This window comes from Ammospiza nelsoni, chromosome 10 (genome assembly GCF_027579445.1).
Source record: "Ammospiza nelsoni isolate bAmmNel1 chromosome 10, bAmmNel1.pri, whole genome shotgun sequence".
NCBI classification, from domain to species: Eukaryota; Metazoa; Chordata; class Aves; order Passeriformes; family Passerellidae; genus Ammospiza; species Ammospiza nelsoni.
In genome coordinates this window covers 19,086,215-19,102,861 of record NC_080642.1, presented here as the reverse complement: position 1 = coordinate 19,102,861, position 16,647 = coordinate 19,086,215, and the positions used below count along the sequence as shown (strand labels likewise).

The 16,647-nt window shown below is 43.6% G+C and overlaps 2 protein-coding genes across 5 annotated transcripts in view; one reads left to right on the top strand and one right to left on the bottom strand.

Moving 5' to 3' along the window:
* NGEF (neuronal guanine nucleotide exchange factor) overlaps positions 1-357 on the bottom strand; it is a 47,597-nt gene extending 47,240 nt beyond the window's left edge. Inside the window, exon 1 of the mRNA XM_059479500.1 lies at positions 136-357. The gene's annotated coding sequence lies outside the window, so the exon portion shown is untranslated. The remainder of the gene's footprint in view (positions 1-135) is intronic.
* Positions 358-5,331: 4,974 nt separating this feature from the next.
* On the top strand, positions 5,332-13,595 carry NEU2 (neuraminidase 2). 4 transcript variants are annotated; one of them, XM_059479445.1, is made up of 4 exons: positions 5,332-5,501; positions 7,057-7,187; positions 10,568-10,772; positions 12,497-13,595. In XM_059479445.1, the coding sequence occupies exons 3-4, from the start codon at positions 10,572-10,574 to the stop codon at positions 13,433-13,435; spliced, it is 1,140 nt and encodes a 379-aa protein (XP_059335428.1). In that variant the 5' UTR covers positions 5,332-5,501; positions 7,057-7,187; positions 10,568-10,571; the 3' UTR covers positions 13,436-13,595. The 4 variants fall into 4 exon arrangements, with proteins under 4 accessions (XP_059335428.1, XP_059335427.1, XP_059335426.1 ...); XM_059479444.1 differs by lacking the exon at positions 5,332-5,501 and adding an exon at positions 6,345-6,364; XM_059479443.1 differs by lacking the exon at positions 5,332-5,501 and having other exon boundaries at positions 7,081-7,149.
* Positions 13,596-16,647: the final 3,052 nt, after the last annotated feature.

Sequence of the window (16,647 nt, the reverse complement as noted above, 5' to 3'; positions counted from 1 at the left end):
TATGCTCTCTCTGGCTTGCACAGGACTCCTTCAGTTCTTTCTTGGGCAGTGGATTTGTGCCTTTGTTTGTGGCCTGAGGTTTCTTCCTCGGGCAGTTCCTCTTCCAGCATCCCCCCAGAACAGGATTTTACTCACCTGACATTCAGGGGCTGAGCCGGTCTCTCATTTGCCATCAGGATGAGGTATTCCAAAAAGTCTGAGTTAAACTCCCCCAGGTTGTTAGGGATTTGCAATTCAGTTGTGGATCCAGAGGCAGGTATGTCCTACACAAGTTCGGTGTCCTTCAGTCCTTGTACCTTCATGTCAGTTCTGCTTGAGAGTAAAGTGTGCCTCAGATTTTGTTTGCTCAGTTTCCAGAGTCACAGCAAACACAGTGTAAAGGAACAGCTTTCTCTTTACCCAGATAAGTTAGTACAAATATGCCCTGAACGTCCTTTGCACTGCTTGTGCCAAGGCTTAATGACAGGGGATTGTTAAACCTCCTGTATAAATCTTTAACAACTGGGTGAAACTTCGGTCCAAATCTGCAAACTCAAGTGGAAACAGTAAATAGTATTTGCTTCCATTTTTCAGGCCCACTGGATGAGAAACTGCTCTTGCTTTACATTATTTACAGCCATTTGAGATGAAAAGACCTACATGTTTATGACTATTTTTAGATTGTCATTTTTTAATTTCATGTGTGTTCACATACTTGGGCACTGGAGTGGATACAGCAGAGCCAGCCTGGTTTTATTTTAAGGCCTTTTGGATCAATCCAAATGCTTGTGATAATTTTCCCTCTTGAAATCATTTCTTATTACCAGGCTACTTGCTTGCTGTGATTTGAATGTCCCTCTTCTGGGGGCAACTTAGGCATGTTGCTTCAAAGGATGACAAATATTAGTGATTGCTTAGATGAGTGCTATTCCTAGGAGAGATTTTTCCCCTCATCCTTGGATAACTCACTCTGTATTTTTAAGACTTTATTTGGATTGACACTTAGAAAAAGCATCACATAGCCTGCTGAATTTGATGCTAATCTTTCCCTTGTTTTTTATTTTAATTTTGAGGTTCACTGACCTTGCCAAGTGTCTTGTTTGTTTGCAAATATTTTAATCGGTCACAACATTACTCTTTTTAAAATGCAGCTGTATGCCCAGCCTACTCCATGGAAGATTTCACTGAGTTAAACTTGGGTTAATCTGAGCTCAGACATCATAGATTCATGGTCACCAGTGTCAATGTCCCTTTATACCAGCTGAAGGTTTGGCCTGGCATAGAGGGCTGCCATCAATTACTCCTGTAATGATTAATCAAGGTTACCATCAGACCTGTGCACTCCTGGTCTGAGAGCTGGCAGGACTCAGGAATGAAGGATGCAGTGGAATTTGGGCTCCTCTCTGTTTCAAGAGTTGCCTAGGGTGAATCTAGCTAGACTTGTGCTTCAGACTTGCTTATCTGGGTGTCCAAGCACTGCAGAGTACACGAAGCAAGGAACTACAGTTTTATTGCATTTTCCAGTCATTAAATTCCTGCAGTGACTCCTCCTCAGTGTTTTTTGGAAGGCTAAATAAATCCTGCTTCTACAATCCTCTTTTTGTATTCAAACTTCACCACCGCCTCTCTTCCTTTGCTTCTCATAGATCATGCCATTCATTTTGTTAACGAAAATAAAGTGTATTTTCTTTTTTCTTCCAAATGGGCAAAGTAAATGGAGAGATGGTGTAATGTGTATAATAGGCAGGCTGTTTTTTGGGTGTTGTCTCACACAGGGTGAGGAAGCTTCCCTGTGACAAACCCATGACTCACCATGGAGTGCCAGAAGGCTTACAGGTCTGCTATGGAGTAATGCCCTTTGAGTTAAGGGAATATTTTATTTTGTCCATTTTTTTTTCACAGGGTGAGGAAATAAATTGTATTTACTGTGAGAGAGGCATCAGCAGCAGGATTCTGTGCTTGGAAAATTCTGTGCTTGGAAAATTCTGTGCTGAAATCAAAAGTAATATAAGTGGAGTCAGTGGAGTGTGAAGGAGTACAAACCCAAAAAGTACCAGCTCCTCATGCCTGTTGTACCTACAGTTGATAAGGATAGTGAGGTGCTCGTCTCAAATGTGCTCAGAGGCTCTTTTCCCTAGCTAGAACTGGCATTAAAGAAAACAGTGGATGTTTTCTCATCCAAGGGACCATATTTCCCAAAGAGCTCTGCCTTAGCATTTCCTTCTTACATTCATAATTATTATTACTTTGGCTTTTTCTTGTCTTTTTTTTTCCTTCCTGGACAGAACAGACTTAGTCAAAGCCCAGGTCTGTAGGATTTATCTTCTGCACCAAGGATACCATGTTACCCAATGCCTGGAAGACAGCACATAATGTTTTAACTTAAAATTTGCATTACTGTGTAATTGGTGCTTCACATGATCTGACCCCACAGACCTCTTGACTTGAACTACAGCTGCCTGACAACAGCAGCTACACTGTACAGCATAGCAAAACCACTGAATTACCTGAGCCAGCCTTGCCTTTCTAATGATGTTGGGAATCAATGGAATCAGGTTTGAGCATTTTGCAAGGGAAATATACATTGGCAATTTTTAATGGACTGCATGTCACTCACTAGATGTACCATTTCTTGTTTTCCTGTTAATTTCTTTTCACATATGCTCATGAGCATTAGCTTCTGAATTCTCTTCCTCAGCCTCCATTTGCAGCTATTGCCATATCTTTCCTAAGAGGTGACACCCAAAACTGAACACGGTCCTCCGAATTCAAATGCTCCATTGTTCAGGATTCTCTCATTATATTATCTTCTGCATTATTTTTATATCCTCTTATTAATGCACCCACACACCCCATTTGCATTTTTTAACCTTTTTAAAAACGTTTTCATTACAACAATCAGATATAAGGGCAATGAAGTAAGCATGGAACAATAGAAGTGAAGATTTTGATCTTCCTCAGACCTAAACCTGTTTTAAACTTCAGTGGTGACACTGATTTTGATTTACACTGAAAGGAAAGAGAAAGGATCAGGCTGTGCATGTCAACAGTGGGACATCCATTTTTGATAGTTACTAAGGAGCAGTTTTGTAAAATAGTTTCAGAACAACATGTTGTTTGGGAAAAGCACTTTTTCTTTTATCAGAAGGCTGGGGTTTTGCAAATAGAGGTTTGTGCTGTGGGCTGGAGGCTGAAGAGCAGTGCTGGAGCCTGGATGCTGGCAGTGGTGTTGGTGGCTGCAGGGAAGCAGTGTGGGCTGCCCACTTGTTGATTGTGAGACTGTCCTGCACAGGCACTGAGATTGCCTAATTTTAACCTCATAGCAGGACTAAGCAGCACATCCTTCATTTTAGGTGAAGATTTAGCCTTCCTAAGCTGTTAGGTTCTTCAAAGCCATGTCTGATACTGACTGGTCCTGGGGAGTGGGCCAAAGGCAGGGAACCCCAGCTGGCTGCAGGGGAATGTGTGGAATCTTACTTAGAGAGGATGAGCTGATAAGGGGAGGTGGGAGGTGGCCAGAGGCAGAGCTACTCTGCCATATGCATGCTGCCACCATTGTCACCACACCAAGCCACACTTGGGACTGCCACTCAGAAGAGATGGACAACCAGTTTTAAGCTGCAGCTGGGAAAGGTGATTTCTGTTTAACAAATGAGTATTTATGAGTTGTCTGGCTGCAGAAGCCAAGTGTGTGACTCAGAAAATCACCTGAATAACACTGCTGTTAGCCAGGGAGAAGAAAAAAGGGGAAGAAATCCATAAAGCAATCATTCATGTCTTGCTTTCAGGCAGACTGCACCTTAGCAGTCTCTTCAATGTCTTTTGTCCTCCATTAATTGCTGCCACTTATTGACTCTGAATTTTCTCCAGGAGTCACTGTTAAAAGTTAGTATCTGGTGGATGTCTATCTCTGGAGGGACTTTTCCTCACACTATTGTTTGATTCCAGGTAATGCAGTGAGACACAAATGCCTTCAGTCTTCTCTTTTGTGCCCCAGTTAAGGCCGTGCTTTACCTGCCCAGTTAGGCAAGGTTCGTAAACACGGGGTGTGGTTTCACCATGCAGCTAATTAGATCCAATGACTAAGTGCTAGTCTGGGTCGTGTGTTTGCTCCTCCTGTCAGCAGCTTCATGCTCCTGCTCCAACTGCAGATTCTGCTGCTTGATGGACTCTTGCTGATGCAATCCAGGACAATGACCCAGCAAAAACAGTTCACTTTTTTTTTTCCCTCTGGATTAATTTTCTGCCAGTCTCATATCCTCTGATGGCTTGCCAAGGTAAGATGAGGATTCCTGCTGGCACAGGAAAGGATACAGGGTTGCTCAAGAGAAACAGAGTAATATAGAAGCATTGCCTTAATTTGGTTGCTCAGCTGATTGGTTGCAAATCCACACCTTTGCATCTTCCTATTTGGCTTGCCCAGATCAACCACAACTGCCATGAAATGAGGAGACTTTTTCCATGACTAGCAAGATCTCTTCACAGGATTGTTATTCTCATTCTTTCAGATCACTTCAAAGACAAGAAGTGTTAATGGCAGCAATGGAAGCTCAATAGAGAAGAGAGGAAAGCAAAGGATGCAGCAAGAAAAGGGATAGGAAGTGGGATTACTGCTGTCATTTTTGACAGCACAATGTAGTTGTGAAATTATTTACTTGGGTACTTGCAGCATCTGCAGGTGCTGCCTCTCAGCCAGCCAGGGCACAGCTGGGAGAAGGGATACTTCCATCTCTTTCTTCCTCAGGTGTGACATTAGACTTGTACTCTTCTCCCTGTGCTCGGTTCCCCCCAGTAGCTCCTTGACTGCAGGAGCTGGGATAGTTTGGCCTTGAAACACTTCCACAGAGGCTCTGGGAGCTGCCCCTGAATGCATCAGCATGAATGTATCATTCCTGCATTCCTGTCTGGACACTCCTATTGTTAACCCATTTCTTATCCAGAAAGAACATGTTGATGGATTGGCGTGTGGAGACAGAATGTTAGATTATCACAGCACCATCACCTGTTGGTTATAACAATTTAATGGGTTCTTTAGGCAAACTTTCCCAGAGCTCAGTACTCTGAGGGAAAGCACTGGGAGTCCACATGCTGCAACCAGAGGAATTTTGCCTTCCTCAGCACCAGGGGAGTAGAGGACCAAGAAATAAGACAGCATGCTGAACTGTATAGAACCAACAGCTGTGCCATAGTGCAGCAACCCATGCAGGTAGAAACATGCTGCTTAATTACTATGGTAATGTAGAAGTCTTTCCCTATTGTTTGTCTGGCTCCCATGGAACCACCCCTTATATGCAAAACAGGTTTGCTATTTAAATGTAAGCTTGTGTTTATATGCCAGCTGATAGCTTTTTCTGGGGATCCAAGACAGCTGACATTGCTGCCAACATAAATAATTTTGCAGGTTGGAGATTGCTTGGTAAGAGTGTGGTGAGCCTCCCTTTTGTTTAATCCAATACGAGTGGTTTTTGGTTCTGTTGTTTTTTGCCTTTTGACCTGACTTCCAGAAGACACAGATTAAAAAGGTATTTTTTCTTTTCCTTTTCCTTTTTTAATTTTCATAACTGTGGACATTGATAGAAACTAAAAAGGTTTTGTAGATTCAACTAGGAATGCAGTTTGTGTATTCCTCCACCAAATATATTTTAAGAAAAGTACTGCTGCTCCATGTAATTTCTCTCTCCTGCTAAGAAAACCTCCACTTTAAGGTGCAGGAGCTACTGCCAAGCTGAGCCACAACAGTTTGAAAGCAGACCCTGATTGATTGTTTAGGAAAGCATGTACTGGGGTGATGGAAAATCCCCTTGTAAATGTGGTATGACATTTTTACCTCAAGAGAAACTTTCTGTTTCTAGTGTGGTTAAAAAGTTTAGTTCAATTAGCTGCTGGATTAAAGTAATTCCAGTTTTGTGTCTTTTTCAGTTTTGAATTCTGAATGTTAAAATTTGTTTTAAGGTTTGTTGTTTGGTGGTTTTTGCTGATAACATCTTTCTGACTTTGCATTGAGGGTAATTTAGTAGACTAAATAAATGTGTGTTGCTTGGCTTGTTAAGAAATTCCATAGCCTAGATTTACTGTAGGGTCTGGTCTAAGGGCATAAGCAGGCTGGAGATGGAGCGCTCTGATGCTGGGCTTTGGCAGAAACAGGCACAGCTGTGCTGCTTAGGAGGGAGGAAAGCTTCCACACAGGAGTGTGCTGTGCAGCAATTATTCTAGAAACAAACTGGGGCTTCTATTTCTTAACCCTATACAACTGGATTTGGAATGTGACTACTTCTGGGACCCCTCTCTGCAATATCCCAAGGGAAATGTCTGATTTATCTTCAAATGAGACAAGGAGTGTGTTTTGGCATAATGCTTCATTGACTTTATATATTTGGAAGGCACTGTAAGTCCAGGTCTGATGCTGAGTAGAAAATGAGCAGTCCTGGGTTCTTGTGCTTGCCTTGAAAAGCAGAATTTTAGTTGAGTTTTGTATTCAACTCTGTCTGGGTTTTTTGATTATGTTTTTTCCCCAGACTCTCCCTTAATGAGTTGGATAGTTCTTTTGGGACCTATCTGAAATCATTCAAGAGCAAGCTACCTGCTCCACAGAGTGTAGAGCTCTCTGACAGGGACCAAGGGACCGAGTTAAGCATTTTACCTTATTTTTTGTTGGTTTGTTTTAAAGACATGATGTCATTTCAGCTTGATTCTGATCATGTTTAGAACAGGTTTTTACAGAAGCTGAGGCCAGTGGAAATGTTATGCTTTTACTCACTTTTCTTGGAGAGGATTAAAGCAAATAAACATGCAATGGCTCATCCTGCTCCAAGTCTGTGTGAGCTGCCTTGAAGGACAAAAGTGGAAGGATCAAGTACCCTCTCCTGGTGTCTACCAGCACCTCTCCTTTCTGCCACTTGGACTCTTTCCAGGGACTAAATCCATCATAGATTCACTTGTTGACAACTGTTATTTCTTTTGACTCTTCTGGTGTGCTGGAAACAGTCTCTGCTTTGGAAATCATTACAGCTCTGTAACTTGCAAATGATGAGTAATGGCTTCCCCCAGTTTAACTCCCTCTCCTCTTACTGTTTGCAGTGGGCTCATCTTTCCCTGTCTGCCCAGTCCTGCCCAGAGGTGAAGTATGGGATCTCAGTGCAGCTTCACTCGTGCCTTGGAGAGGAATTGCAGGTAAACATCAGCCTCCTTGAACACGACACTTTGCAAGGGTAAGTGTGGAAAGTAAATTAAAGACCCCAATTAAAACCAGAACGCAGTAGGGGATATTGGCTTAATGGGTATATGATAAATTTCCCTTTTCCTCACTAGCATCTCTGTCATCCAGAAAGAAGTGACCAGATATGTTATTTTCTCTTAAGAAAAAAAATTACTACATCCAGTTCCCCTTTCTTACTCCCATAGTTCAGGAAAGTACAGCTAACTCTGTCTCCAAGGTTGTTGAGTTGATACTGGTCTGAGCAATTTTTGTGTTCATGTGTACAGCTCTTCAGTCTCCTGCTTCTGTTTCAGACCTTTGTATTCTAGTTTAGCTCTTAGTATTTTAAGATACTGCTGTGATATTTGTCTTGCCCATGTCCTTGGGGTGTGCTGGCTGCAACACTGTTTTCTTCCTTGCTGGCCAGCCAGTGCTATTTCAGTGAGGTTTAGGAACCAAGTAGCATCATGGACACACACACATCCCCTGGAAATGTAGCCTTGGAAGGACTAGCATGTGTGATTTGAGTTCCAGCAGTCCTGGAATATGAGCACTGGAACACTGTTTGTATGGCTGTCCAGCCAATGATTTGCCAATTTTGCCTCTTTTTTAGTCAGAAGGATCTAGTTGGTGGGCATGCCTTTGGATACAGGTCGGGGTCAAAAGAAAAATCGATTCCTTTCAGTTGGCTGGACAAGTAACTAAAGCAGCACTATTTTACTTTCTTTTAATATATATATTATGAATTTAAAACTTATTTAAAGATGCTTCATTTTTGATTCTGTGTGAAACTCACACTGTTATGACTCAATCTCTGCATGAGAATCCGCAAGGGAGAACATAGAAAAAGCTGAATACTGACTTTGTGTGTTTAAAAAAGGATGGAAAAGTTTCTCTGCAGATGGATGCATAGCCTGTATATATATACATACTGCCATAATACCCACACTGTGTGTAGGGAGTGTATGTACAAGTGTATATACACACACACTCACACGTATCTCTATTTAGTCTCTGGATAGATGGAAATGTCACTTGATTCCAGTATTTTCCTTGATTATAGTTGCTGTGTCCAGGAACCTCAGGCTTGTTTCTATGGCAGCTATTCCCAGTTCAGCTATTTCCTCAATCCCCATTTGGCAGTAAGTGGAAGATGTTGTGACACTCACAGTGAGCATGTCACAGGGGGGCTGAGAGTGTGGGCAGAGCTGTGTGCAGGTGACAGGCTCAGACAGGAGGGACTCATGTGCAGCAGGCTGCAGCATGGCCTCCTGTGGCAGCAGTCTCTTGGCTTTCCATCAAGGGATTCACAGACCAGCCCAGATCTCTCTGTCTCTCTCTCTTTTTCTTCTTCTTATTTTTTTTTCCCTTTCTTTTCCTTCCCTGTTGCCCTGCTCTGAAGCAGGACTGCAAGATCAGGTTGGCATTATGAGCAGGAACACAAGGGAACCTGTGCTGCACTAGACAGGCTGACTAATCTCCCTTTAAATAATCTCCCTTTAAATAGTCTGGAAGCACACTGGTGAGTTTCTCTTTCAGGAGCCATAAATAGCCAGATCCATGCTGGTAAGTAGCAAACAGCACAGTTATTTGTTCTAGGAAGGTCTTCCTATTTCCTTCATGTTATTGCATGGATAGCTGTGATCCAGTTCTGGTAACAGTCTGTATGGTAGCAGTGCTGCTGCCTTTCCTCATGCTGCTCTATCTTCTGTGACAGTGAGGAGGGAGCAGCTGCTCCTGGGAGATTGACTTCCCTTTCCAGTGCCTTTGGATCAGAATGGCAGTGGTGCTGGGGCTTGCTGTTGACTGTACAGCTGGTTTAGCTGGAGCAGTACAGTTCAGACCCTTCTGAGAAGTCCTGTGAGTTCAAAAATCTGACTGATATTTTAGCACCTGGAAGGTGGAAGGAAGGAATATTTGAAAACTCGCTGCATAGCTATGGATCTGGATAGAGTGGAATATATGGTCCAGTGAGGTAGCTCATCTTGTGCTTCAGACTTGTCTGGAGGATAAACTCAGTTTATTTGTTTTCCTAACTCATAAATAAACACTGAAAAAAAAATTTGACCAAGTCTATGTTAGTTAGACTGCCTAATATAATCTTCTAAAAGATGGAAGAGTATAAACTATTCTTCAGGTAAGTACAAGCACTCTGAAGCTGCCTCCATACCTGGTCCTGAATTATCAAGGCATCCTTCAAGAACATCAGGAGCTCATCCATGTCCAGTAGTTGTTACAGCACTTTCTAAGATTTAGGTAAATAGGAGAATCCTCCACGAAAAGGGCAGCAAGTCTTGCCTCAGTGAGGTAGGAGGCATTTGAATTTCTTACTCATAGTGTATTGTCATCTTCTTCCTGCCATCCTACCCACTCAATGCGTCAGAGATCTAAGGCTTGATTTTTTAATATTTATTTTTCTTTTTTTTTTTCTCCACCTTCTCTGCTGAGCAGGGAATATCCAAGCCTTCAGTTTCTGGTACATCATGTGAGAATTTTTTTTCCTTTTATATTTTTCTCTTTTTTTCTTTCTTATTTTTTCTCCATTTGCTAAGACACAATTCCCTTAATCTACTGGCTTTTGTACTGGGGTGAGTTGGCTCACTGGCGCAAGAGGACAGAGGGCCAAGTAGGTCTGAGGAGAGGAAGAGAGGATATGTGGGGGCATAGCACAGACCAGTTACACAGAGGCAGCTTCCTTAAATTGTCCCTCATGCTTGGTTTCCTTCATAACATTGCTATTAAATCATTGTAAAGAGGACAAGGTTTCTGCCTGGTCACATCCCAAGTGATGTGACACCATTCAGACTGCTTTTTGATCTTATGGAAAGAGGGGTGTTCTTTTCCTTTCCTTATTCATGCTCAGTGCTTGCCATCCTCAAAATGGGACACACCTGGGGCCAGGGATTGCCTCAGTGTGTAATTTATATGGGATTTTAAGCTCATATTTGGCAAAGCAGAAGTTCTGTGCCAAGTTTTGGATACATCCTCAACAGAGAAATTAATGGTCTTCTGAGGGTAACTACTACAATGTCTTATTATCAACAGTCTTCTGAATTAGAGTAAACAAAACAAACAAAGAAAAAAATCCCAGCTTGTGCATTTAATTAAAAAGACAAAACAAAGCACAGCTTTTTAATTAACTGTATTTGGTGTACTTACCTTGCGACACTCCAGTCAGACCAACCAGGCTGTTCCTGGGGTAAGTTTGGCCTGAGTTCCAGCTACTATGCTATGCACAGGTTCTCTTTGGAAAAGCAGAAGGAAAATACAAAGCTGAAACTATGCTTCAATGCCTGACAGGTCCCACTGAGCAGAGAGAGCAAAAGGCAGTGGAATCTGCCCCATGACACTTTGCTGGGTCAAAATGCAGTGTGCTTTGTCTCTTCCCCCTAGCACGATGGCTGCGTTCCCTGTCCTGCAGCAAGAAGCGTTATTCCAGAACGGTACCTGGAGCTATCGAATTCCAGCCCTGCTCTACCTGCCACGCTTCAGCATCATCCTGGCCTTTGCTGAGGAGCGAGAGGACCTGGTGGATGAACATGCCAAGCTGATAGTCATGCGCAGGGGCGTGTACGACCCAGCCACGCAGCACGTTCAGGTACCAGTGCAGGGAGAAGGGGGGACACTGCCCCCTGCTCTGCCCACCTTCCCCCACTGAGTGGAATGTAGGGACAGGGCAGCTTCTCCTCCCCAGGTACAGGAGACAAATCTGCCTATAAATAATGCATGTCTGGTTATCACTGCTGGGATTCAACCCTATGGGCAGCTGTTGGGGGGAGTAAAATGGAGTAGATATTCTAGGGGTGGCTTTAACCCGTCATTGCACAGCTGGGGATGCAGATACAGAGATGGGACAAAAGTTCTGTTGTAGCAGGAAAAATGCGGTGGAGAGGCAGAAATGCCTCAGGGAAGAGGAAGAAATGCCACAACAATGGGGAGGAGTAAATTAGCGATCAGTGACTATTCTTTTTTTAAAATTTTTTTTAATTCATCATTTTAGGACTGATTTCTGGTTTAAAAAACAATTGAGACTAGTTAGTCTCTCCATGCAAAAAAAAGTGTCTGGTTTGCTGGTGCCAGTGAATTAGCTACCTTATTAACCTACCAGTTATTATTAACAGTTATGCTGCCGGCTGGCTGGGGGTGGTGGAAACTCTATTTATAATAATTTTTTTGCATATGCAAAGGCATGAATTTCTTGGGGGAAAAAAAAGTAATTATATTTTTTTATTCCAAACCTTCGCTGGTTGTCTTAGATTATAGGCTCTTAAGAGCTGGAGTCTGCCTAGCAGAAGCAGCCTCTGAGCCCACCTGCAGTGTCATACCATTCAGGTAACATCTTGTGTAAGTCCCTGTAATTCAGTTAGTGGGGTTCAGTTGGTCATAAACTTAGTAATTTGTGTTCACATGAATTTTTTAAAATGGAAGTACTAAGTTTTCAATAAAAGTTAATATTAGTTGGACAGAAACAGATAAGATATGAACAAAAAGGCTAATCAGCAAATCAGGGCAGAAAAGTTAATTAATATAATCTTACTGAAAACTACTGCTTTGCTTACCAAGCCAATAACATGATGTAGCCATAGTTTTCTAATTGCAATGCTAGTGTTAGAAACATGATTGCGTTATGTGCTATTCATTTGAAGAAAACAGGGCTTGCTGGGTAGTTATACCAGCTCTATGACCTATTTTCTGAGTCAGACAGCTCAGGGTCCAAATCTCCACACCAGAGTCATGTAATCAGCCCTTGCAAGGTGCTTCAGTGTAGGCTGGGTTGCCCATTCACATACATTCACATCAAAGTGGAGGAACAGAAGCCTGAATGAGAAGGGATTTGTCATCATCAGGATGCTTAAAAAGGGCTTGGGTTTCTCTGTGACTTCCTAAAAAACATGGACACAGCACAGTGTCTGTACTAGCTCACTTTGACCACTGGGCATGTCTGTGTGCCATATATATGTATATATATATATATATTTGTGAGGATTTCTGAAAATTCAGCCACTGTAGCTTTTTAAAGGATGTCATCAGCCACCAGCCGCATTGAGATATGGAACTATCAGTTCCTCAGGGAGTAGTAATTGAAAAGGACATAACCCACATGCTTGGTGAAGTGTACATGCTTTGTGTCATCAAAATAATTTTCACTTTCCTTTGATGATGCCAGATTATTGTTTTCCCATTTCTTGCTCTATCCATTATCCTGCTTCTGTTCTTCCCATACTCTTCTGTAGCTTTTATCCAGACATCCTTGCACTATAATGTGGGTCTCTTTGTAACAGTGTGTTCCATTCTTGTCTCCCTTCACACGAACTGTGGCAGTGGAAAAGGATGGAGACCCTTGTCAGTGCAAAGCTTGAAGGCCACCGATCTATGAACCCCTGCCCGGTATATGATGAAGTTTCAGGAAAACTCATCTTGTTCTTCATAGCTGTCCCAGGAAAGATCTCTGAGCAGCATCAGCTGAGGACAAAGATCAATCTGGTACGTCTCTGCTATGTCACTAGCATGGACCAAGGACGCACCTGGAGCGCTGCCCAGGATGTCACCGACAGGACCATTAGGAATGAGTACAAGAACTGGGCCACCTTTGCGGTGGGGCCAGGTCATGGATTGCAGTTGCTCGATGAGGCCCGGAGCCTTGTGATTCCTGCCTATGCCTATCGTATCTTGGACCCCAAGCAACACCCCACCCCTCATGCCTTCTGCTTCATCAGCTCTGACCATGGGGCAACATGGCAGAAGGGGAACTTTGTGGGGGAGGAGAGCGCAGTGGAGTGCCAGGTAGCAGAGGTGCATACCTGTGGCAGAAAGGTCCTTTACTGCAATGCAAGGAGCAACAGGGGAGCCAGGATCCAGGCTGTCAGCTACAACCACGGGCTGGACTTTGAGGGAGGCCAGCGGGTTGAAATGCTAATAGAACCTCCCTCAGGATGCCATGGGAGTGTTACTGCCTTTCCACCTCCCCCAGATGCCAGATGTCAAGATAGTTGGTTACTCTATGCTCATCCTACAGACCCAAGGGGTCGAAAAGATTTAGGAATTTACCTCAACAAAAGCCCTTTAAATCCAGCACACTGGACAAAACCCAGCATACTCTTCAAGGGCCTGTGTGCTTATTCAGATCTACAGTACATGGGAGTTGGGCCTGATGGCTCACCTTTGTTTTCCTGCCTCTTTGAATATGGGACCCACAGACAATGTGAAGAGATGATTTTTGTCATGTTCACTCTGAAGCAAGCCTTTCCCTCAGAACACTGAGTCTCAAGCCTTTCCATCAGCATCCCTCTGAAAACCATCTTTGCTGATGCTTTTTACTGTCATTTGTCATCCCTCAGCAAAAGGGTTTTTTTACTCCTGCTGCACACATAGTTTGGTGTTGGCTTGTTCTGTCTGTAGATTGTGAAGTCCATTAAACATACCACAACTTAAGACATTTGGTTTTGTTTTTTGTTGCCTGTTCTCCCTTTTTGCCTTTCTCTTTGGTTGCTTTTTTAGGCATCACATGCCCAAAACAAGTGTGACCTTTGTATAGGGCTTCTCACCTTGAGGTCTCTGATAGACTTCATCAGGGACACGTGTGCTGACTAGTGCAGGGACTGCAAGGGAACAAATGGCAGCAGGGTTGTGCTGAGTGGTATTTAGTAAGTTGTGGAGAAACTTCTGGAGAGAGCACTAGGCTTACTACCCTATATCTGCTGTCTTCTTTTTCAGGAAGCTGCTTTGGCTCTGGTAAGGAGCACTGTTTCTTGCAGCCAGTGTAGGAATGCAGGCACCTGTAATTTCCAGGGTTTTCTGTCTCCTTATTTCAGCAAGGCCATGTGATGCCTTGCTCTTGGGATATTCCATGCCAACTTCTTCAGTGTTTTTGGGACTGCCTTGTTGAGTTCCCAGGCACCCCAGAGGCTTCTGCCTAACTTAACCTTCTCCTTACTTCCCCTGCTGTGTTTTCTTGCTTACTCGCCCTTTTGCTTACACTGCATTGAGAAAGTGCAGTTTCCCATGTGTAAGAAAACCACAGCCTTGTGTGCTATGGCTGCTCCCTGTCCCTGAGCAGTCTTACTAGGGGTCAATGAGGACACCAGGACCCTTCTATGCTGGGGGACAGAGCAAGTGGCAAAAATGACATTTTGCCTATATGGAAACTGCAGGATCAGGACAGGTCTGCAGAGGGAGCTCCCAATTTAGAGTCAGGAGGGGAAGTGTTTGCTGGTCTATCTAACACAACTGCCAAGCTATGATCCACATAGCAACTACTCTTATTGTTGACAACACCATGTCTTGTTATTACAGAGTATTATTGGCCTATGAGGCACTATGTCAAACAAATAACATTGCCCCACTTTCAGCAAAAAAGCACCAGTGCCAGAGGAAGGAGAACTGACCAAGGCCAGAGTAACATAAAACACTCCAGCTGGAAGGCTTTCCAATGTAGACAGATTTTCAACAGATTCCTGAATGAAACAGCTCTAGTTTTTGTGAGAGAGACACTATTCTACTACTGTACAGTGTGTTTTGAAAAGAGGCGTTATACAATGACTAGACAAGAGACTGACCAGAAACAAATGGCTACCATGTGAGACACATCAGAGCAGATGGAGCTAGGAAAGTGTTGCCCATGCCTCTGGACAAAATTCTGCATATTAACCAGTCTGTGCTTGTTTCCTGTGTGTTGTATCCTGCATGTGTGCACACATTCAGTGACTGCAAGGAAAATATGTTTGTTCACCCTCTTGGTGAAGAAAACTTTCAGAGATCTCTCAGAACACATCCCCTTTGGTGAACACTATCAAGTCCCATAGGATCCTTTGCAGTGTCACTGCTGAAGTCCGTGAGTCTCTGCTTGCACAGTGCTCCTACCCTTGCCTTTTACTACTGACAGCTTTCATGGGTGTTGGGAAAAAAGGCCCTGACTTTCCTCACTATGGAGATTTGTTTCAGGGCACCTGGATGCTGCAGAGACCAAGGGAGTGAAGGGATCTTATGACCTTCACAGATACACTGGTAACTTGTCAAGCTTTTCCCAAGCAGCAGGTCAGTAACATGCCGGGCTGGAGTAGCAGAGTGGCTCGGTAGTCAGTACTTTTTGGGTATTACTCCTAATGCTCTTTAGATGTAGAGCAGAATCTAAATAACCTTTGTGGCCAACAGCCTATCACTGATGCCTAGTTAGGGAATGGTATATTTAGATTTCTGCAAAGCTCACTGCTGCCCTATAGACTTAACCTCCTCATCAGGTACTATGGAATACTTTAGTTTTGTGACATGGAAATGCATACTTAAGTTTCTACCTGGCCAAGCCTGGCAGTTCCCATGCTGATGCAGTGCACAGGCTGAATATAAGTGGGGAGGAGGGGTTGGGTGACCACTGTACATCTTGAATGATGCCACAGACTATTTATTTACTGGTTCTGGAGAGGCTGGTACAGTACTACCTGGACATCTATAGAAAAACCAGTTCAGATAAAGTGTCTATTATAGTGTCTTGGAGATAAGATGATATTCCAAGCTAACAAGCCATTAGGGATCACAGAGCTGTTTATATTAGGGGATTGGGATTTACCTTTTGAGCCGCTGAAGCTGTGCTGTGCTTTCTTTTAGGACCAAGAGATACTCACAGAAACCAGCCTGCGCATTCAATTGTCACAGTCATCCTCTGTACTTGGATCCCTTCCCCTTGTTTTTGTCTCCAAGTCAAGGACTAGTGTGTGCCTGGACACAGGATTTGAAGGAAGTAGCAGCAGATTGCTAAAAATTTATGTTGGTGGTGGGGTGGATAGGCACTAAGTATGCAGTTGATTAGTCTCAGATGTCTAACGAGGGCTTGTATTTGTTACCTGGTGTTAGTTTGCAGAAGATCAGGAGAAGCTCTCCAAACAGTTTCATTTTATCAAAATCAATGCTGTGAGCAGCTCTGTCCACTCTGCATCCAGATACATGTCTGTTGCATGGAGAACACTGTGAGGTCAAGCAGTGGTTGACATTCAGAGCTGTTCTGCTTCCTGTTGCAGCTGTGCTCCAGAGAAGCTTCTGGAGGTACCAGAAATCCCAAGGATTTGGTGCAGCTGAGGTTAGCAGTGCACTGTGGCCAGGCAGGGCTGTCAGAGCAGCTGCATGGTGCCTTTGCCGTATGCAGACTCTCATTTTGGTTGGGAGAATAGAGTTTGTAACCACTCTGTAGCTTACAGCTAGTGGCAGAGCCATTTCATGGCATTCTGTGTCTGACTCCATTTAGGCCCTCGAATCCATAGGAGTTTGCCTGCTAAGGGCCTGTGTGGATGTTGGTGGAGCTGAAGGCCAGGTTCCGCTGAGCTAATTTTCATGTGCAGACAGTGCTTGCTCAGCATGGACAGGAAGCCCTGCACGGTGCAGTTCTGCTCATCTAGCAGGGCCCTGCTCTGGCCACACAGCTTTGGGCTGCTGCTGCCCACAGTTTCATCTTACTGCTGAGGTTTAGCTGGACACTGCAGACC